At 43.3% G+C, this 23,909-nt stretch overlaps 1 protein-coding gene across 3 annotated transcripts in view; it reads left to right on the forward strand.

Moving 5' to 3' along the window:
- The window catches only part of IQCK (IQ motif containing K), a 144,605-nt gene that overhangs the window by 89,079 nt on the left and 31,617 nt on the right, over positions 1-23,909 (forward strand). The window contains exons 8-9 of one of the 3 annotated variants that reach the window (XM_037740546.1): positions 14,663-14,774; positions 14,993-15,211. In XM_037740546.1, coding sequence (XP_037596474.1) covers positions 14,663-14,774; positions 14,993-15,102 — 222 coding nt within the window. In that variant the 3' untranslated portion in view covers positions 15,103-15,211. Of the gene's footprint in view, positions 1-10,868; positions 11,374-14,662; positions 14,775-14,992; positions 15,212-23,909 lie in introns of those variants that run through there. The other 2 variants (XM_017534303.2, XM_037740547.1) reach the window with 2 other exon arrangements.

The following is a 23,909-nucleotide window of genomic DNA, read 5'->3' on the forward strand; positions in this document are numbered from 1 at the left end:
TGGAGGTGAGTGGGAGAGAGGACGAGGTAGCAGTCAGGGGCAGATCTTGTAGAATCAAAGGTGAGCTTTCATTTGGGTGCTGGAACTTTGGATTTTATTTTGACTCTGATAAGAAGTGATGGGCAGAAGAATGACATCATCTGAGTTTTCATTAGAAAACTGTAGTAATCAGCATCCACAGTGACTCCCCAATACTCCACCCCCCAGGATTCCCATTCCTGGGGAGTCTCTTCCCACATTGTATCAGGATTAATATGCGTGGCCAGTAGAATATAACAGAAATAATGCTGTCTTGCGCTCACTTGTTCTCTCTTTCTGAGATCATTCCCTCTGGAGGATGCCAGCTGGTCTTGAGCATCCCTATGGAGACACCTATATGACAAGAAACTGAGGCCTCCAGCCAACAGCCATGGGAGGGAGCCACTGTGGAAGTAGATCCTCTAGCCCAGTTGAGCCTTCACATGATTGCAGGCCCAGCTGACATCCTGGGCCTTAACCCTAAGCCAGAACCCCCCAGCTAGGCTGCTCCTGTGTTCCTAATCCTCAGAAATTGTGTTGTTTCTTAAAGCTGCCATGCCTGGGGGATGTTTGTTATGCAGCAATGGAGACCAATACAATAACTCAGGCTGCTGCAGAGAGAGCAGGTTGTAAGAGGATAAAAGTAAAAGCAGGAGAACTTGTAATATCTACATCCTTGCTACTCAAATTATGGTCCAAGAACCAGTGCTATTACCATCACGAACTGGCGTCTGGTTGGAAATGCAGAATCTCAGGCCCCACACAGACCACCTCAGTCAAAATCTGCATCTTTATATGGTTCCCATGAGAGTCTTTGTTTGAGAAGTAGTGTTATAGGTGACAGCCCAGTAGGGTGCCATGGTCTGGGTTTTAATCCTGGCTTGCCAACAATGTGACCTTCAGTAAATTACTTAATTTTCCTAAGCCTCAGTTTCCTTTCTTATAAAATGGGGATAAAAATAGTGCTGCTGTCATAGGGTCATACGTGAGGGCATAAATGAAATTGTGCAGGTAGCAGAGTGCTTGGCACATGGTTAAGGGTTCATACGTATTAGCTCTTTATTGGCTGAGTCTGATCCATGCCTTTGCTCCCTAAGAATATATTCCTGATCATTTCCTGGTGATGTTCCTTCAATGTGTATTTTTTTTTTTAATTCCCTGTTAAAGAAAATCCTGTTTTGTTTTTTTAGAAAAAACATCCTTGAGCTCATCAAAAAAACTTTTGTCTGTGCTCAGCATGATTCCAGCCATACCCCAGAGTGAAGGCGCCTGGTTTCCATGCTCCGTTTCCAGGCCCAGTTCTCAGGGCAATTTTCAGGGGCACCCAGCCGGCCAAAATAGGCCACAGCACTATCAATAGTGAATTTGGGCTGCTTTGGGCCTGACTTCCCTGGTCAGGCCCTCCCCTTCCCCCTGCCTGCTGCTCCTGTACTTGTTTAAATATACTCTGGATTACAGCGGCAAGTGCATTTGCCTTAAGTGCCCAGGAAATGCCTTGCCAACTTGCCAGGCTATCAGCAAAACCCCCTTTTTATTTGCTCAGTCACAGTGTACCCCAAGTATGTGATGAAAACTGATAAGCCACACTGCAGGTTTCACTCGATGGTTCACGTAGGGTTCGCCGCAGTGAACCGGCTCTAGGGCTCAGGGATTTGAGAAGCCTGAATGCCACCCTGCCTCTCTTGCCGTGTGACCTTGCATTCGTTTTTCACTTCTCGGAGCCTCGTTTTCCTTATCTGTAAAGCGAGGCTGATAATAATAAGGAATTCTAGTTCCTGTGGCGGTTGTGTGGAGTAAATAAGAAACCTGCATATTAGCAGGACTCGTTATATATTAATTTTCAGGGCCCAGCAAAAAATGAAAATGCAGGGCTCCTTGTTTGAAGTTATTAAGAATTACTAGATGGTGTCAGCAGAGCATAATGTAAGCATGAGGCCCTTGTAAGCGTGAATCCTGTGTAGCTGCGCTGGGCAATGCCCATGAAGCCAGCCCTGCAGGCGAGGCTCCCAGTACCCTGCCTGGCATTAACATCAGCCACATCTCCAACTTTCCTAGCCTAGGATTGTTTTCTTTTCTTTCTCTCTTTCTTTCTTTTTTTTTTTTTTTGAGACAGAGTTTTCACTCTTGTCATCCAGGCTGGAGTGCAATGGCGTAATCTTGGCTCACTGCAATCTCCCCCTTCTGGGTTTAAGTGATTCTCCTGGCCGGGCACCATGGTGCACACCTGTAATCCCAGCACTTTGGGAGGCTGAGGCGGGCGGATCACGAGGTCAAGAGATCGAGACCATCCAGGCCAACATGGCGAAACCCCATCTCTACTAAAAAAACAAAAAAAACCCTAAAATTAGCTGGGTGTGGTGGTGTGCGCCTGTAGTCCCAGCTACTCGGGAGGCTGAGGCAGAATTGCTTGAACCTGGAAGGCGGAGATTGCAGTGAGCCGAGATTGTGCCACTGCACCCCAGCCTGGCACCTGGCGACAGATCGAGACTCTGTCTCAAAAAAAAAACCAAAACATGATTCTCCTGTCCCAGCCTCCCAGGTAGCCTGGATTACAGGCATGTACCACCATGCCCGGCTAATTTTTTGCATTTAGTAGAGACGGGGTTTCACCATGTTGATCAGGCTGGTCTCCAACTCCTGACCTCAGGTGATCCACTGCCTTGGCCTCCCACAGTGCTGGGATTACAGGCATCAGCCACCACACCTAGCCACGTTGTTTTTTTTTTTAAGGGCTCACCAGTTTCCCCCAGGGCAAAGTGTAAGGGTAAATTGCAGAGCTGCAATCTAGTCCCTTCTGCTGAATAACAAACCACCTTAATATTTAGTGACTTAAAACCACAGCAGTTGATTAGTTTTCATGACGTGGGTTAGCTGGTTGGTTTCTCTGCTGCTCTCACCTAGACTCCATCATGTAGCTACGTTCCGCTGGTGACAGGGCTGGGCTGGAATGTCCAAGCTGGCTGCAGGTGGTGCTGGCTGCTGGCTGGCATCACAGTTCTCCTCCATGTGTCTTCTCATCCTTCAGTAAACCACACCAGCTTCCTTAAATTGTAGCAGATACAACTCAAGGGACAAAAACAAAAACTTCAAGCCTTCTGGGGGTTGTACAACAGAGCACTTCAGTTACCTTCTGTCTGTCAAAGCCAGTCATGAGCCTCACCTAGATTCAAGAGAGAGGTGACAGACTCCCTCACTCAGTGAGGAGCATGACAAAGCTTTCAAGTGGGTAGGGACCCAGGAAGATGTGATTCACTGGGGCATAGTGCAGCGGTTCTCAAACCTTAGCCCGCATCATAATTATCCAGAGGGCCTGTTAACTCACAGCTTCTGAGCCCCACCCCCAGAAAATCGGAGTCAGTAGGAGTGGGGTGGGGCATGAGAACTTGTGTTTCAAAGAAGTTCTCAGGTGATGCTGATGCTGCCAGTCTAGGGATCACACTTTGAGAGCTGGCAGAGGAAGTAAGTGTCCACATTCAAGGGAAGTGGCACTCAACCTTGACTGTACATTAGAAGCACCTGGGCAGCTATAACAATCCTGAAGCCATCAGTTAAATCAGTGGGTTTTTTTTTTTTTTTCAAAGCTCCCCAAAGATTCCAATGGGCAGCCAGAGTTAAGAACTGCTGGGCCGGGCGCGGTGGCTCAAGCCTGTAATCCCAGCACTTTGGGAGGCCGAGGAGGGTGGATCACGAGGTCAAGAGATCGAGACCATCCTGATGAATGGTGAAACCCCGTCTCTACTAAAAATACAAAAAGCTGAGCACAGTGGTGGGTCCCTGTAATCCCAGCTACTTGGGAGGCTGAGGCAGGAGAAGTTTGAACCCAGAAGGCGGAGGTTGTGGTGAGCTGAGATTGTGCCACTGCACTCTAGCCTGGGCGACAGAGCAAGACTCCAGCGAAAGAAAGAGAGAGAGGAGAGAATGGCAATAGTTTGTAATTTGCACGGTTGTTCTGAGGATTAAAATTAATATGTATAAAACTCTTAAAACAGTGCTGGCACTGTTATGTGGTGAAAGTACTACATAAATGTCAGGTCTGAGTATTGGCAGGAAAGAAGAGATCAAGGCATTGAAGGCATTGTATCAGCTGGGTGCAGTGGCTTATGTTTGTAATCCCAGCACTCTGGGAGGCCAAAGCTGGCGGCTTGGCTTGAGTTCAGGAGTTTGAGACCAACCAGCCTGGGGAACATGACGTAACCTGGTCTCTACAAAAATTACAAAAATCAGCCGGGTGTAGTGGTTCATGCCTGTGTTCCCAGCTACTCTGGAGGATTGCTTGAGCCTGGGAGGTTGAGGCTACAGTGAGCCCAGATCACCCCACTGCACTGAAGCCTGGGTGACAGAGCAAAACCCTGTCTGAAAACAACAACAACGCATTGTACGATGATGTGGTCTCTGGCATAGCAAACTTTGCTCTAATTTAACCCTCTAAATCATTGGAAAGTTCATCAAATACCTTAAATGCTTTTGCAACGCATTCATTCCCTGATTATTTGGGTAAACAAGTATGAAGAACAGTTGGATGAACTTTACCTGAACTATTATCCCTGAGCTGTGGGGGGAAATTCTGTCTTTTCCAAATATGTACTGTGATACAGTCTTATTATTAAAGGGACTTTAACAAAACATAGGTGTGGCTTCCTGGGAGGCCTCTTTAGATCCGGCACTGCAAAGACAACCCACCAAAAAGCAGCTGCTCTTCATGAGTCACAGAGATCGTGCCTTGCTGACTGCATGTTAATAACCTGAGCAGTCCCTTTTGACTCAGATTTTATGGATTTGGAATAATCAACGTGGCATTCATGTGACCAAGAACTGAAAGTCGTACAGATGTTAGGGTAGTAAGTCTTGTAACATTAAGTTCATTCTTAACATTCTCTTTATTGCAGCAGGGTTCCCCAAACTTTTCAGATCATTAGAATCACCTAAGGTTCTTCCTGAACATGCCGAAGCCTTGGTGCTACCTCACACATACTCAATCAGCACCTACAGGGAAAGGACCTGGGATTCTGTTTTGAACGAGTACCTTCAGTGATCTCAGTGTCATCAGGTAAATTCAGGAAACAGCCTTAATTTTTTTGCCCAGGCTGGAGTGCAGTGGTGCAATCTCGGCTCACTTCAACCTCCACCTGCCAGCTTCAAGCAATTCTCCTGCCTTAGACTCCTGAGTAGCTGAGATTACAGGTGCCTAATTTTCGAATTTTTAGTCAAGATGGAGTTTCACCATGTTGGCCAGGCTGGTCTAGAATTCCTGACGTCAAGTGATCCGCCCACCTGGGCCGCCCAAAGTGCTGGGATTACAGGCATGAGCCACTATACCTGGCCATGGAAACAGCTTTAAATTAATATTTATGTAATACATATAGAGAGATAGAAGAGGCGATAAGGGAAGCTGGGGGCTATAGGTTCTAATGCCCACTCAATAAGAGCAGGTGTTGGTAAACTATAGCCCACGGAGAAAATCTAGCCTGTGCCTGTTTTATAAAGTTTTGTTGGAATATAATATGCCTATTTTTAAAACATATTTTCTATGGCTGCTTCTGTCCTATAATGGCAGGGTTGGCCTTAATATGACAGAGACAATATGGCCCACAAAGCCGAAAATATTTACTATCTGATCTTTTACGAAAAAACAGCTTACTGACCCCTGGATAAAAGACACAATTCCAGACCTGGGCAAACGTGGAATTGGAACTGATAGTTATAAGCTCATAATAAAAAATAAACCAACAAGAAAGGAGGGGAGTCAGTAGATACAATCAAATGGAAAATCCAAACCCCCAAGAGTGGCAATTTGAGACTATAAATAAGTATAAGGTTACAGAGAGTTGCTAGAAAAAATACATAAATCTGGCTGAAAGAAAAAGGCAATTCATTGCAAAAAAGGGGGAAATTCCAATTTGAAGAAACTAAGTTCAACCTCTAGAAATGAAAGCAGTTGAATCAATGTACTAAAGCAGTATGTCTCAAACTTCAGTGAGCCTCAAAATCACCTGCAGAGTTTGGTAAAACACAGATTCCTGGGCCCCACTCTGTTAAATACATCTTGGGTAGAGCCCCTGAATTTGAATTTCTAATAAGCTCTCAGGTGATACTGATATTTCTGATCCATGGACCATATTTTAGGTATGAGTTAAATAGCAGATAGACACAGCTGGAGAAGTAATTTGTCAAGTGGAAGACAGATCTGGGAGACAGAATGCAGTAGACAGACAGGGATAGGAAATGTGGAAAAGCAGTTAAGAGACGAGGACAGAATAAGAAGGTCCAACCTAAGAGTGCTAGGATTTCCAGAGGGAAACAATAGAATGAATGGTGGAGAAGCAATATTCATAGAGACATCGAGTGACAATATTCCAAAGCTGAAGAAACATGAATCCTGAACTAGATAAAAAAGGACAAAACAATACCAAAATGCTTCATGATGAAACTATGCAAAGAAGAAGCCTGCAAGCTATCTTAAAGGAAATATTACCTACAAAGGAAACCAGTGAGACTGATTATAGACCTCCCATCAGCAGCAGTATATGCCAGAGACAGGGAAGCATAATATCTTCTAGTCTAGACAAAATCATATTCAACCTAGAATTATGTGCCCATAAATTATCATTTAAGAGCAAGGACTACAAACAAAGACATTTAAAAACACATCTCTCACTGAAAGAACTACTAAATGATATACTTCAGCTAGAAAGAAACTGAACCCACAAAGAGGGAATGGGATGCAAGAAATAATGGTGAATGAAGAAGCTGATAGATCTAAATAATTGGTAACCAATGGGAAATAGGGGAAACGAAAATACTAGGTAACGATAATATAAAAATGGAGAACTGGAAGATTAGAGTTAAGCATTTTAAAGTCCTTGTATTATTTGGGAGGAGGCTGGACACCTTTTTTTTAAAAAAAAGTCATTTATTACATTATAACAATATATTAAAGAAAACAAATAGGGCAGGGAGCGGTGGCTCACATCTGTAATCCCAGCACTTTGGGAGGCCAAGGCGGGTGGATCGCCTCAGGTCAGGAGTTCGAGATCAGCCTGGCCAACATGGTGAAACCCAATCTCTACTGAAAATATAAAAAAGTTAGCTGGGCTTGGTGTTGGGTGCCTATAATCCCAGCTACTCTGGAGGCTGAGATAGGAGAATCGCTTGAACCCGAGAGGTGTAGGTTGCAGTGACCTGAGATCGCGCCATTGCACTCCAGCCTGAGTGACGAGAAACTGTCTCAAAAAACAGAGTGTGAACTAACAAACCAGTAGAAGGAAACAAGTAGAATACAGAAAATTCAAAGCAACAGAAAGCAGGATAGAAAAAGACAAAAGCAGGATAAACCAAAGAGAGACATAAATACAAACATATCACTAATCTCAGTAAGTGTAAACAGAATAGTCTTCTCTGACTTTCAGATTGAATTGAAAAAGAATTCTGCCTCTATGCTGGATGTATAGGCACACAAAATGACACAGATGGTTGAAAATAATGAGATGGGGAAAGATTGACAACATATCAATCAACATACCAATTTGATTGATAACCAAAAGAAAAGTGATATAGCAATATTAAGATCAGATAAATAGAATTTAAGGCAGAAAATATCAGGAATAAAGAGTGTCCCCCCCACCTTTTACTTTTTTTTGAGACAGGGTCTTACTCTGCTTCCCAGGCCCGAGTGCTGTGGTGTGATCACACTGACTGCACCCTCAACCTTCTGGGCTCAGGGAATCTTCCCACCTCAGCCTCCCGAGTAGCTGGAACTACAGGCATGCAATACCACACTTGGCTAAAATTTAATTTTTTTGTAGAGCCGAAGTCTCTCTAAAATGCCCAGGCTGGTCTCGAGCTCCTGGGCTCAAGTGATCCAGCTACCTTGGCCTCCAAAGTGCTGGGGTCCTAGGCATGAGCCACTATGCCTGGCCTAAAGAAGGTCCTTAATGATAAAGGAACAATTGCCATTTTCTATATTTTCCATTTGATTGTATACTTTAATGTCATTCACCAGCCACCCAAATGAATCTACCAATCATGAATACAACACATCAGGCTGAAAAATGCTGCTCTAGCACGCACTTCTAAACCTCCCTGAAAAGAAAAAAAAGAAATAAAAGGAAACTACAAAAAAGAAATAAATTAATAAAATAAAAAGAAAAACAAAGAAAAAAATAAATAAAATAACAAAAAACAAAAAAATAAACCTCCCTGAAAGCCCCAAGTAACTCTGAGAGGACTACTGTCATACCACAGTAGAGTATCTGTAACTTCCACAATACCAGGAAACAGGTGATAGCTACAGCTTTTACAAATTAGATCTTTAAAAGCCAAGTAAAGTGGCTTATGCTGATAATCCCAGCATTTTGGGAAGTGGAGGTGAGATGATTGATTGAGCCCAGGAGTTCAAGACCAGCATAGGCAGCATAGTGAGACCTCATCTCTACGATTAAAAGCAACAGCAACAAAACTAGGCATGGCGGTTTGTGCCTGTAGGCCCAGCTACTTGGGATGTGGGAGGATCCCTTGAGCCCAGGAGTTCCAGGCTGCAGTGAGCTGCGATTGTGCCACTGCATTCCAGCCTGGGCAACAGAGTGAGACCGTGTCTCAAAAACCAAAAACAAATATTAGATCCTCAAGACAATAAGGAACCCTAACAATCACCAGAATGAAAAACTAGCTTTTGTTTTGTTTTATTTGCCAAAGATCTAAGAAGAAATCACAAAGCTTCCTTATAAAGAGAAAGTTGAGGCCGTGCGCGGTGGTTCACATCTGTAATCCCAGCACTTTGGGAGGCTGAGGCGGGCGGATCATGAGGTCAGGAGATCGAGACCATCCTAGCCAACATGGTGAAACCCCATCTCTACTAAAATACAAAAAATTAGCCGGGCGTGGTGGTGGGCACCTGTAATCCAAGCTACTCGGGAGGCTGAGGCAGGGGAATCGCTTGAACTTGGAGGTGGATGTTGCAGTGAGCCAAGATCGCACCACTGCACTCCAGCCAGAGCAATAAGAGTGAGACTTGGTCTCAAAAAAAGAAAAAAAAAAGTTGAATTTATGAGTTATGAACTCTGAATATTTTATTAATATAAGGTCATTGAAAATGATTTTGCAAACAAATTTCCTTTATGTTGAAAACTGCTTTTCTTGAGTATAAAATCCTTCAATATAATCATTAGTATGTCACGCCATTAGCAAGACATAATAAGAACCTTCTATGAGGCATCTCGCACCAAGTCGGTGGCTCACTCTTGTGAGCATGACTGAAGAGGTCTGACCATCATGTTATAGCCCCAGCTTCTTTCCGGCAACTGTAATATATGAACTGCCTTTCTCCAGAGCAAGGAGAAAAACCCCCGGGAATCATCCTCAGTCATCCAGGCCGTTGCTAGGTTTTTGTCTGTTTTGCCAAGAATCAGGGAAAACAACTGAGGAATTTAGAAATCTAGATTCACAATGGGTAATTTCAGAGTCCCAGGCAACAGTCTCCCTCCTTCCTCTTCTCTGCTTGCAACACCACCTCACCACAACTCTTCTTTTTATTTTCTTGAGACAGAGTCTCACTCTGTCACCCAGGCTGGAGTACAGTGGCACAATCTTGGCTCACCGCAACCTCTACCTCCCGGGTTCAAGTGATTCTCCCACCTTAGCCTCCCAAGTAGCTGGGATTACAGGCACGTGCGACCACACCTGGCTAATTTTGTATTTTTAATATAGATGGGGTTTCGCCATGTTGGCTGGGCTGGTCTCAAACTCCTGACCTCAGGTGATCCACCTGCCTCAGCCTCCCAAAGTTCTGAGATTACAGGCATGGGCCACCATGCCTGGCCAACACTTCTTTCTGCTGGCTGGCTAATGCCTAAAATTATGAAATCATTTATATATTCAAAACTTTGTAAATCCTAGGGAAGAGGCTTACTTTCGGTTTTCTGAATCACTGGTGCCTCAGCCACTTGGCTCCATGCATTAATAGCAATTGTAAGATTCAACCTCAGAGCTGAATCCAATTATTCTCAATACTTAACTAATTTAAGAAACTGCTAACAGAGTGAGAGCTTGCTATGTGTCACACACTGGTTTAGCACTTTGCATGTATTATCTCAGCTTATTTTCACACCAACCCAATGAAGAAACTATTTTTATTATCCCCATTTTACAGATGAGAAAATTGAGGTTTGTGGCGTTTAAGAAAACTGCCTAAGGCTCCTTAGCTTGTAATTTGTGGAACTAAGATTCAGCCCTGAGCCGTTGGATTCAGGGTTGGCTTTTAAAACCAAAATGATCCACTGTCTTGGCTTCCAGCCTGGGCAACAGAGAGAGACCCTGTCTCAAAAACCAAAAACAAATATTAGCTCCTCAAGACAATAAGGAACACTAATAATAATCACCAGAATGAAAAACTAGCTTTTGTTTTGTTTTGCCAAAGATCTAAGAAGAAATCTCAAAGCTTCCTTATAAACAGAAAGTTGAGTAATCTATAATTAGGAGAATCTGATGGTGTCATGGGCATTAAAAAAAAAACTGACATAAATAATGTATACTCTATTTATGCTCCCATGTTAGAGGAGCAAATGGACTCCACAGAGTAATTTTTTAAAATAAAAGTGGAAAGCTCTTAGTAAGGGAGCGTTTGTTTAGCATTGAAATTGTTTATGTGTTAAACATTACACTGCACTCCATGGTATTTGCTGATTGGCACAACCACTGCCATTGAAATTGATTCCCTACTCATGATGATAATGACTGGGATTAGCCCAGTTCAATGGGTGCGTGCTTTCCCCAGGGCTCACAAAAGCCTTCTCTAGAGATCCAGGCTTCCCCGGTAATGAACTAACAAGGCTACCGTATTCTCTCTTGGTAAATAGCAGTCCTCACTTCAAAACGAAAGAAATTAAGGAAAAGATGAAAGGGTCTCTGGCCGGACAGCGCAAAATCATGCTAAACTGGTGAGCAGAACCCTACAAATAACTGCAGGCTTCCAGAATGATGGAGAAATGGGTGTTTCTACTTTTTTGTTGAGTATTTAGACAACGAAGAGTCAAACGATTGTAGGAAAATTCATCAATTATTTATAAGTCAAAGGACTTTTCCCTGCCTCTCAGAAGCCTATTAACTTAAAAATTTAAACACTTCTTGTATTCGTAAAACAATCTATGCTCATTGTAAACATCCCAAACAATCCAGTCCAGAAAAACATGGAGTAAAAAGTGACAGCCCCCCAATGACGAACGCGCCTTGTATATCCTTCCAAACGTGAAGAGTAAAGCAATAGCAAAGAAAGAATTTGACTATGATAAAACATAGTCAAGTTGCTGATTATAACCAGACCTTCCTTTAATAATTCAGAAGATCTGTTGGGTTTATTCTCATTAAGGCTATCGGTTGTCGAGTCCAGAAATATGGGGATTCTTGTGTGCTTAGATCCCAATAAACATGAGCTTGTGGGAAAGTTGTGGATAATCCCTTATTTGCCCCCTCCCCGACCCTTCGGCTCTAGGAGGGTTTGGGTTTGCTGAGATCACAGCTAGTAAGATATGATAACCCATCCTACCCGGGACAGGAATGTTTAAGATGCCTGATACTTATGAACATAAGACTGTAAGAAATTAGTTTTATTTACCACGCCTATACCTTATTTTGAAAGTCCATACATTTTAACTTGAAGAAAACATACATTGTAGGAAGAGAATTAAGAGGCTAGAAATAAATGCATACCTCTGTGGTCAATTGATTTTTGGTAGGGGGGCCAAGACCATTCAGTGGGAGAAAGAATAGTCTCTTCAACAAATGGCTGTGGGACAACTTGATATCCACATGCCAAAGATGAAATTGGATCCTTACCCCACGCCATATATATAAAAATTAACTCGAAATGGATCGAAGAGCTATATGATCCAACTCTTAGAAGAAAACACAAGGATAAGTGTTTATGATCTTAGGTTTGGCAGTAGTTTCTTAGCTATGACACCAAAGGCACAAATAACAGAAGAAAAAATACATAAATTCAGACCAGATGCAGTGGCTCATGTCTGTAGTGATCCCAGCACTTTGGGAAGTCGAGGTGAGTAGATCACTTGAGGTCAGGAGATCTAGACCAGCCTTGCCAACATGGCAAAACTCCATCTCTACTAAAAACAAGAAAATTAGCTGTGGTGGTGGTGGTGGTGCACGCCTGTAATCCCAGCTACTCAGGAGGCTAAGGCACGAGAATCGCTTGAACCTGGGAGGCAGGGTGCAATGCAGTGAGCCAAAATTGCATCATTGTACTCCAGCCTGGGCACCAAAGGGAAACTCTGTCTCTACTTAAAAAAAAAAAAGATAAATTTGATTTGATCAAAATGTATCACCTTTTGCATCAAAGGACACTATCAAGAGAGTGAAAAGACAACTTACAGAATGGGAGAAAAATACCTGCAAATAATATATTTGAGAAGGGTATAGTGTCCAGAACATATAATAAACTCTTACAACTCAACAACAAAATGACAAGCAACCCACTTTTTAAAAGGGCAAAGGGAAGCGGGGGGAGAAAAAAGGAAACAAACGGGCAAAAGCCTTGAATAGACATTTTTCCAAGAAGACATACAAACGGCCGACAAGCACGTGAAAAGATGCTCGATGTTATTACACATTAGAGAAAGTGCAGATTAAAACACAATGAGATGCCACTTCGTATCTACTGGGATGGCTATAGTAAAAAGCAGAGCCAGGCGCAGTGGTACACACCTGCAGTCCCAGCTACTCAGAAGGATGAGGTGGGAGGATCACTTGAGCCGGGGAGTTTGAGAGACCAGCCTGGGCAAAAAAGCAAGACCTTATTTCAGAAAAAAATTGAATGAAATTTAAATTTTAAATTTTAAAAATTGAATAAAACAAGTGTTGGAAGAATGTGGTTCAGTTAGAACCCTCTCATTCATTGCCGGTGAGATGATAAGATGATTCAGCCATGGTGAAAACAGTTTGTTTTCTCAATAAATTGAATGTAAAATTATCCATGTGACCCAGCAATTCTACTTCTAGGTCTACAAGCCCCTTTCAAATTGAAAATGGGTGTTTAAGCAAAAACTCACCTGTAACCCCAGCACTTTGGGAGATTACGGTGGGTGGGTCACCTGAGGTCAGAAGTTCAAGACCAGCCTGGCCAACATGGCAAAACCCCGTCTCTACTAAAAATTAAAAAACTAGCCTGGCATGGTGGCACGTGCTTGTAATCTCAGCTACTCAGGAAGCTGAGGTGTGAGAATCACTTAAAAGCGGAGGTTGCAGTGAGCCGAGATCGTGCCACTGCACTCCAGCCTGGGTGACAGAGCAAGACTCCATCTCAAAAAATAAATAAATAAAAAATAAACAAAAACTCATTCACAAATGTTCATAGCAGCCCTGTTCCCAATAGCCAAAAGGTAGAAACAGCTCAAATGTTCCGTTAGGTGCCAGGCTCAGTGGCCCACATCTGTAATCCCGGTACTTTGGGAGGCTGAGTCAGGAGGATTGCTTGAGCCCAGAAGTTTGAGACCAGCTTAGGTAATACAGTAAGACCTTATCTCTACAAAAACAAAAAGTTAAAAAATTAGCTGGGCATGGTGGGACACCTATAGTCCCCGCTGAGGTGGGAGGATTGCTTGACCCTGGGAGGTGGAGGTTGCAGTGAGCCAAGATCATGCACCACAGCATTGGAATCTGGGTGACAAAATGAGACCCTGTCTCAGAAAAAAAAAAAAGGCAAAACCAATGTTCCATTAAGTGATGAATGGATAAAATTAAATGTGGTATACGTATACAATAGATATTATTCAGGAATGAAGTACTGATACATGCTGCAATGTGGATAAACCTTAAAACATGATATGCTGACTGGAAGAATCCAGACACAAAAGGACACATGATTGTATGATTCCATTTGTATGAAATATCCAGAATAGGCAAATCCAGAAAGGCTATGGAGACTACAGCAGGTCTGTGGTTGGCTGGGGCAGGGAGAGGGGAGAATGGGAATTGGTTGCTTAAAGAGTGTGGGATTTACTTTTGGCCTGATGAAAACGTTGCAATGAGAGAACAGTGATTTTCACACAAGCTTGTAAGTGTACTTAATGCTACTGAAGAGTATACTTTAAAAGGATTAATATGGTACAGTTTATGTTATGTGTATTTGACCAAATTTAAAACAAATCACTAGGGTGCCATCTCAGCTCACTGCAACCTCCGCCTCCTGGGTTCAAGTGATTCTCTTGCCTTAGCTTCCTGAGTAGCTGAGACTACAGGCACACACCACTGCATCCAGCTAATTTTTACATTTTTAGTAGAGATGGGGTCTCACCATATTGGCTAGCCTGGTCTCGAACTCCTGACCTTGTGATCCACCCGCCTCAGCCTGGGATTACAGGCATGAGTCACTGTGCCTGGCTGCTGCATTATTTTTCTATTGGACAGCACAGACCTATTCATTCTAACCTACTGTTGCTATAGCAAATCTTCCCACAACCTCATTTATGCTCAAATATGACAAGAGCTCTAGGAGTGTCAATAATTCATTTAGAACAATGATTCATTGAGAATCAAAAGTACATCCAATTGGTTTGTAAAGGATTTTCCATGCAGGGTTAATAAGCTAGTGTACAGAAGTATGTCAAAAAGGGACTAAGGTTTTACTGTGATTTTCCAGGTTCGCTGTGATCCTGAGATTCAAGAACTGCGTAAGTGGCAGAAGAAACTTCGTGAGGACAAGTACATTCACCAGCGAGTCAAAATTTTCTGGGCCAAGCAAGAACAAAAAGGTAAGTTGCTGGATTCACAGTCCTTAGTTTATTTAAAAAAAAAAAAAAAAAATCCTGATTCTTATTCCAGGCTCAAGAAGGAGGCCCTCTGAGCTTTTGTAAGGTCCTTGACTGCATGGAACTCAACTTATGCATGGGGGCAGTGGCTGCCTATTAAGATTCTGCTCTGGAATGACAGGTGATGTGATATAATTTACAGGATCATTTCTCTCCCACAGGGGCAAATTCAGTGTCTCACTGTGTCTGCAGGTTTTTATTTTTGAAGCTACAAGACATCAAGAATAACCCATTATTTTGGAAACACAGTGTCTATCAGTATGATGGATAGTTATTCTTCTAAGTTGTTGATCGTGTGTCTGAACTTTTGTCTTCTCCCCTTTGCGATGGCTCATTTTATGTGTCAACTTGACTGGGCCGCGAGATGCCCGGATTAAGCATTATTTCTAAATCTGTCTGTCAAGGTTTCCGGAGGTATTAGCATTTGAATTGATGGACTGAATAAAGCAGATGGACCTGCCCAATGCGCTTCTTCCAATTTGTTGAAGGCCTGAATAGAACAAAAAGGTAGAGGAATGTTGCATTACCTCTGCCTGGCCATGTGAGCTGGGGCCTTGATCTTTTCCTGCCCTTGGTTCTCCTGGCTTGCAGGCCTTCAGACTCAGACTAGAAGCTACGTTATTTGTTCTGTGGACTTCTTGGGTCTCTAGCTTGCAAATGGCAGATCATGGGACTTCTTAGTCTTCATAATTTCATGAGCCAATCTCTTTTTTTTTTTTCTGAGACAGAGTCTCATTCTGTCACCCAGGCTGGAGTGCAGTAGCACAATCTTGATTCACTGCAACCTCCTCCTTCTGGGTTCAAGTGATTCTCCTGCCTCAGTCTCCTGAATAGCTGGGATTACAGGCACGCGCCACCATGCCCGGCTAATTTTTGTATTTTTAGTAGAGATAGGGTTTCACTATGTTGGCCAGGCTCCACTCGAACTCCTGACCTCAAGTGATCTGCCCAGCTAGGCCTCCCAAAGTGCTGGCATTTACAGGCATGAGCCACCACACCTAGCTGATATGTTTTCAAGTGAAGAAAAATAAATTGCAGAACTATAAGTTTTTATTCATATAAAAATATATGCATGGCCTGTAATCCTAGGACTTTGGGAGGTTGAGGCAGGCAGATCACCTGAAGTCAGCAGGTCGAGACCAGCCTGGCCTACATGGTGAAACCCCGTCTACTAAAAATACAAAAATTAGCCAGGAGTGGTGGTGGGCACCTGTAATCCCAGCTATTTGGGAGGCCGAAGCAGGAGGATCACTTGAACCCAGAAGGCAGAGGTTGCAGTGAGCTGAGATTGTGCTACTGCACTCTAGCCTGGGCAACAGAGCCAGACTCCGTCTCAAAAAGTAAAAAAATAAAAAATAAATTTTACATATATGCATGGAAACACAGAGATACTAAACAGTCTGGAAGAAAATTATTGGTAGTTACCTTTGAGAATTTGGACTAGAGGGGTGGAGGCACACGTTGGAATCTTTTAGATAAGCACATAGTACTTTGCGATTATGAGAAACTACAGAAATTAGTTTCTGCACCCCTCAGCAGGCCACAGGTCATCATGCCTCGGGTCCTGTAACCTCCGCATCCTACCCTGTCTTCATCCTCTCTCAGTGGGCTGCAGCCCCTCCATTCTCCAATGTGCCAATGCCTTCTTCACCTTGGGACTCTGTACTTTGTATTCCCTTTCTCTTTTTTTTTTTTTTTTCCAAGACAGTGTCTCACTCTGTCGCCCAGGCTGGAGAGCAGTGGCACAATCTTGGCTCACTGTACCCTCCACCTCCGGGATTCAAGTGATTCTCTTGCTTCAGCTCCCCGAATAGCTAGGATTCCAAATGCCCACAATCACATCTGGCTAATATTTGTGTTTTTAGTAGAGGTGGGGTTTCCCCATGTTGGGCAGGCTGGTCTCTCCTCACATCAAGTGACCCACCCACCTGGGCATCCCAGAGTGCTGGGGTGACAGGTGTGAGCCACCACGCCCGGCCTCCTTTTCTGATAAACCATCCTTCCCAGCTCCTCTGTGGCCACTCATTCTCATGCTTCAGCTTCTTCAGCTTCTTCTCTCATTACCTCTTCAGAAAGGCCTTCCCTAGCTACCCCATGAAAAGGATCAGGAAGCATTTTATTGGGAAATCTCAAGATGGTAGGATTAAACAAGAGGTTTGTTTTCTCTCTGGAAATTGACTTTAACCCTGCTTTCTCCAGTCTCTCTTTCCAGTCCTGCAATGGCACATTGGGTGGTCCCATGCCTTTTCAGTATGTTCTGATCTCAAAGTCTAGTCTAGTTTAAAATCTCAACCTTAGATCCAGTTAGTCCTTATCCACTGCTCTCTGCTGTGCATCAAGTGGGGTTGGATGTGGAGCAGAAAACTGTCTGGTCTCTCATGCTTCCACCCCTTCCTCTTCTGGGTCTCTTTCTCCTCCAGTGGGTGTGGGTGGGCAGGAGGGAGCTATGAGGTGCCACCCATCCTGTTACGTTCTGTTGTGATGATCTCTTGGCTCTCAGTGCTTCTCTAGCTAAGCTGCTTGGCTGCCCATGGTCTGTGGGCAGGCCTCCCCTTGTTGGCTCTCTCAGTATATTTCAGAAATTTTTCATCAGGGGACAGCAGGTTGCAGAACCTGTCCCCTCACCCCTGGTGGAGGGGATCTGACTGTGACTCTGCCTTTTCCACAACCACCCCAGACCCCACCTTTGCTAGTTCCCTCCAAGCCTTTTGCTCTTGGGGTCTCCTTACCCAATGGCCAACCCTCTTGGATGAGGCATTGGAAAGATAGTTCAGGTTACCTCCTGGGGTCCACTTGACCTACAGAAAGCCAGTGGTGGGCACGTGGACTGCTTCACTGCCCTCCTGACTCTTTGCCCTGCTGAGTCTCTTTAGTTCACACCAGCCTGCTCAAACAGGCACAGGAGTATGATCTGTAAATCTTTTCTCTAAGCAGATGTCCAAACAGGTAATGAGACATCAGCCTTCCTTTCTTCTTTTTTTTTTTTTTTTTTTTTTGAGACGGAGTTTCACTCATGTTACCCAGGCTGGAGTGCAATGGCGCGAACTCGGCTCACCGCAACCTCTGCCTCCTGGGTTCAGGCAATTCTCCTGCCTCAGCCTCCTGAGTAGCTGGGATTACAGGCACGCACCACCATGCCCAGCTAATTTTTTCTATTTTTAGTAGAGACGGGGTTTCACCATGTTGACCAGGATGGTCTTGATCTCTTGACCTCGTGATCCACCCGCCTCGGCCTCCCAAAGTGCTGGGATTACAGGCTTGAGCCACCGCGCCTGCCCTCAGCCTTCCTTTCTTGAAGACACCCCCAATCTTCTCAGGTTGTTCTTTCCTCTCTTCCCTCCCTTGCCTTAGGGCTTGGGTTGGAGAAGCACCTACTTTCGTCTAAGAGAGGAGAGAATAGCACAGCCCTCTCCTCTAGGCTAGTACTTCTCAACTTCTGGGGACTGTGACCCGGTAAGAAATAGTTTTATATCAACATCTAGTTCATAAAAATATGTAGATGTTCTCTGGTATATATAACTAAAAGTTTTAAGAAAAAGAAACTATCATTATATGTAATGCCCTCTGATATTTCGTATCAGACCACCGTGCCTGGTCTGTTGTTGGAAATGCCGGAAATGACATGATAGATTCATTTCATGGCCCACACATGTGACTTTATTCATGGTTTGGAACACGCTCTATTGGACCAGTGGTCCTCGTTCCTACAATTTCTTCTCTCCCTTTCCTTCCCATAGTCGTCTATTATAGATAGGTGATGGCTACCGAGCCCCTTCTTCATATACCACCAGTTCTCACTATTGGCTGCACATTGGAATCACCTGGGTAGCTTTTTAAAAATACCAACGCTATTAACTGAAAAGCAAAGGCGTAATGGGCATGCCTAGTGCCCACATCTTGGGTTCTAAATCTTTTTTTCTGGAATTTTTTAATTTTGAATTTTTGTGGGTACATAGTAGGTGTATATATTTATGGGGTATATAGGCTATCTTGATACAGGCATACAATAAGTAATAATCATATCATAGAGAATGGGGTTTTCATCCCCTCAAGCATTTATTCTTTGTGTTACAAACAATCAAATTATACTCTTTCAGTTATTTTTAAATGTAGAATTAAATTATTATTGATTATAGTCACCCTGTTGTGTCAACTCTTACTCATTCTTTCTATTTTTTTGTACGCATAACCATATCCCTTTCTTCTCCAGCCTCACCATCAGTACCCTTCCCAGCCTCTGATAACCATCATTTGACTCTCTCTCCATGACTTCAATTGTTTTAATTTTTAGCACCCACAAATAAGTGAGAACATGAGAAGTCTGTCTTTCTGTGCCTGGCTGATTTCACTTAACACAACGACCTCTAGTTCCATCCATGTTGTGCAAATGGCAGGACCTCATTCTTTTTTATGGCTGAATAGTACTCCATTGTGTATATGTATCACATTTTCTTTATCCATTCATATGTTAGTGGACATTTGGGCTGCTTCCAAATGTTGGCTATTGTGAACAGTTCAGCAACAAACACGGGAGTGCAGATACCTCTTTGACATACTGCTTTCCTTTCTTTTGGGTACATACCCAGCAGTGGGATTGCTGGATCATACAGTAGCTCTGTTTTTAGTTTTTTGAGGAACCTCCAAACTGTTCTCCATAGTGGTTGTACTAATTTATATTACTACAAATTTTAGTTTCTGATTCAAAACAGAATTAGGGTTCATTCCAGAAACAGCTGATTCCAGGCCTAGGGCAAGGAAAGTATAAGATGAACCTAGAGCTAGAGAAGGATTAAAAAATGATGGGGACATGGGACAGGCTCCAGCTCAAACAGTGTCACTGGACAAATCTGGGACAATGTAAGCATCAAAACTAAGAGTGAAAGTAATGCATTATTTGGGAGGCCAAGGTGGGTATCCATCTGAGGTCAGGAGTTCAAGCCCAGCTTGGCCAACATGGTGAAACCCCATCTCTACTAAAAATACAAAAAATTAGCTGGGTATGGTAGCAGGTGCCTATAATCCCAGTTACTCAGGAGGCTGAGGCATGAGAATTGCTTGAACCCAGGAGTTGGAGGTTGTGGTGAGCCAAGCTTGCACCATTGCACTCCAGCCTGGGCAACAAGAGCAAAATTCTATATCTCTCTATCTCTTTCACACACACACACACACACACACACACACACACACACACACACACACAATCATTTATAACTCATTGACTACAATAAAAATCCACGTGTCTGGATGGATACAAAATAAAGTAGAAAAAAATGCTTGAGGAAGAAGAAGAAGAATTCCTTATACTAGAATGTCAAGAATACATTTAAAAGGCATAATGAAACTTACAAGTCACCATTTCTAGCCATATTAGTTAACAATGGACTCAGGTAAGAATTATCAGTAGATGTTAAAACCATTGATTTCATTGATAATACTCATGATGTTTAGAGTCTCAAAATATCTCTCCATAAATTAGTTATTAATCACAAAGAGCAAAATAGTTACCTTGCCTTAGAAAAACATGGGAGTCTTACATTCACCAAGTGTTCAAAATTAGGATCACCAATAATGGGACACATTGACACATAGTGCCCTCCTGATAGGATGCACAATATCACTTAAACTTATGCGCTACGCCTGCCAAAAATGCCTAACTTGAATCTAATCATGAAGAAACCCAAGGCAAATCCAAACTGAAGGAACGTTACAAAATAACTGATTTAGAGTCTTCAAAAATGTCCATGTCAAGAGAGACACATTAAAGGAGACCAAAGGGACACGGCAGCTAAATACAGGCTGTGGCCCTAGATAGGATCATGGGTGGGAGGAAAATTCTATGAAAGACATTATTGAGACAATCAGCATACTTTGAATATGGGCTTTATATTATATAGTAGTATGTAATACTATTAAATGTCCTGACTGTGATCAGTATCTTCAGACTAGAGAAGAAATCTCCTCATTCTTTTTTTTTTTTTTGAAAGAGTCTCACTCTGTTGTCCAGGCTGGAGCGCAGTGGTGTGATCTTGACTCACTGCAACTTCCACCTCCCGCGTTCAAGTGATTCTCATGCTTCAGCCTCCCAAGTAGCTGGGATTATAGTTGTGTGCCACCATGCCCAGCTAATTTTCGTATTTTTCGAAGAGATGGGGTTTCACCATGTTGGTCAGGCTGGTCTTGAACTCCTGACCTCAAGTGATTCTCCCTCCTCAGCCTCCCCAAGTGCTGGGATTATAGGCATCAGCCTCTGTGCCTATTGCTCAGCCAGGATGGAGAACCTAAGGATATGTGAGATACCCAGTTGTTTTGTGCTTTCTTTAAAATGTGGACTCCACTAGGCCTGTGCTGTCAGCTCTGGGCAACAAGTCCTGTTCATGCTTGACTGTACAGCTGCTATTAGGTTGGTGCAAAAGTAATTGTGGTTTTTGCCATTAAAAGTGACATTAAATGCAATTACTTTTGCACCAACCTAAATTTATTTACTGGACTTTGTCTTCCCCACTAGAGTGTAACCTACATGAAATAGTAGGACACATTGACATCATGGTACCTCTTGATGTGATATGTCTGCCTGGCTTATCTCCTAGTACAGCACCTGGCACAAAGTGAGCACCAGATAAATATCTGTTGAATGAATGAATGGAGCTGTGAGGTTTAAATTAGTCAATAAATAGAAAGTTCCTGGTGCAGCGTAGGAGCACATCAAATTGGTGGTCTAAGCTGCCCTTATAAAGAAGCAGCTTGAGCTGTTAACTGTTTGGCTGGCTCAGCACAGGCCTCTGTTCCATGCACAACTGCAGTTTCATTTGGCTTCCAAACTGGAAGGCAATCAGGGCTGTAATCAGTTTAAAGGTCGAGGAAAGTGCAGCATGTCTGTTTCTTTCTGTTGGTCTGTATTCTTTGGAGTTGATATGCAGTTGGTTGGTTGACTGAGTGGGCTCGCTCCGGAGCAAGAAGAATAGATTGGGGTTCATGCCATTATCCAGTCCTCAGCAGAGGGGCTGAAGGGGCTGGTGGAAGCAATTCCACTTCCACCATCTGCTGCTGGCTTCCCTTGCCACCTTCCAGGGGCTCCGGAAGGAGCGAGCAGTGCTTTCCAAACAAGAAACAACCCTTCAGTAAATACCCCAGTGGGAACCCATGGATAGGTTCCCATTTATGCCGAGAAGGTGAAATGGCCTTTGGGCAAACAAGCCAATTCTGAAGACTGTCCCCAGGTCTGTGATTGTAAAAAAAAAAAAAAAAGTCAGGACAGCAGAAGGGACAGGTAAAGGACCAGGTTTTGGGGTTGGCCAGACCTGCCCTTGGAATCCTACCTACCACTCTATCCATGTGACACTGAGCTAGTGAGCTTCATGAAGCCTCAGCCTTCCCATGTACAAAATGGGACTAGTAGTAATAACAGTGTCTGTCTCGTACAGTTGTTGTTACAAGATTACAAGAGACGAGGATCTTTAGAACAAGTCCTGGCACATAGTTCCCATAAACGTTAGTTATTGTCATGATAGTATTATTAAAATATTCGTGTTGATTTCTTCCAATAGTCTCTAAGCTCCATGGGCTTTCACATTGGGACCATGTTTGTCTCATTCATCATGAGCCTGGCACAGAGCAGGTGGCCTGTACATATTTAGGGGATGAAGCTCTGGGTTTCATTTTGCATATGAAGAAATGGAGTTCCAGCAAGTTTGAGTGACTTGCCCAAGGTCACACAGCAGAGGAGAGCCTAGGGCTGGGGCCAGGACTTCCCTTTCTCTGCCCAGTGTTCTGACACATCTTGGAGGACAGATGCAGAGAGCTGAGACATTCTCTTAGATTCTTCCCTCAGACCCAACTTCTCAGGAATCTTCTGGAACGTGACATACGGCCTGTTTGATTTCCTATCTGGGCTTCAGGGTTCTTGCTGTTTATGTTTTCGTGGACTGAAGCCTCCTGCCAGGGGCTGAATTATGAGCAGCAGAGTACAACCTGCCACACGCCGAGCAAAGCAGGACTGCTTGTTCTATTTAACTGTCGCCGAATCGAATCATTTTGTTAAGCTCATGTGCTAGAGTTACTTCCTATTTTAAACCTCATGAATCTGGGTAGTGTGGGGGTTTACAAAATAACTCTCTCCAGCCAAGGTGACACTGTAATTAGACCTCAAAGTCTTCCAGTGAAGCAATTTGAAAGTGGATGTTAAGCACATGCTAGTTCTCCTCTAGCCTTGCAATAAAAAATAATGGAGTGATTGCAAATGAAAATGGTTTTTCAGCTTCATTAAAAAAAAAAAAAAAAGTTCATCTATGTACAAATCCAGCAGACAGGCACATCTTTTAAAGGTGTTGTTGTTTTATCCACATTATACTCCGGCATTTACAGTACAAATACGTTTTGCCAAGTTCATAGTTTATAGCACCCTCGGGCAGACAGGAGGTCTAAGGGAGAGTCACATCAGCTGTCGGGGTGGAATCGTGGTCATATATAGCCCGTCTCACATTACAGTGAGTCACAAGCTGACTGTCCCAAACAGCATTTTCTTCTAGCGGTGTGAATCTATCTTCAAGTCTCTATCCATCAGGACAGATGCAGGAATTATTTTAAAATGCATATGATAAGAATTTCAGCCAATGTAGTTTAAAATAAGATGCCCAAGTCATTTTTGAGATGTAATAAACAAAAATTGTGTCTTGATTAATAGCATATTTTTAGACTCATATAGTCAGTAATTGTTTTTAAATGTGTTTTATAATTGAATATTCATATTTTATTTGGAAATCTACTATGAGCAGGGAGAAAGAAACTATAGAAATTGTTTCCGGCCGGGCGTGGTGGCTCACGCCTGTAATCCCAGCACTTTGGGAGGCCGAGGCAGATGGATCACGAGGTCAAGAGATCGAGACCATCCTGGTCAACATAGTGAAACCCCGTCTCTACTAAAAATACAAAAAATTAGCTGGGCATGGTGGTGCGTGCCTGTAATCCCAGCTGCTCAGGAGGCTGAGGCAGGAGAATTGCCTGAACCCAGGAGGCGGAGGTTGCAGTGAGCCGAGATCGCGCCATTGCACTCCAGCCTGGGTAACATGAGTGAAACTCCGT

Source organism: Cebus imitator, unplaced genomic scaffold (assembly GCF_001604975.1).
Source record: "Cebus imitator isolate Cc_AM_T3 unplaced genomic scaffold, Cebus_imitator-1.0 Scaffold85, whole genome shotgun sequence".
Taxonomy (NCBI): Eukaryota; Metazoa; Chordata; class Mammalia; order Primates; family Cebidae; genus Cebus; species Cebus imitator.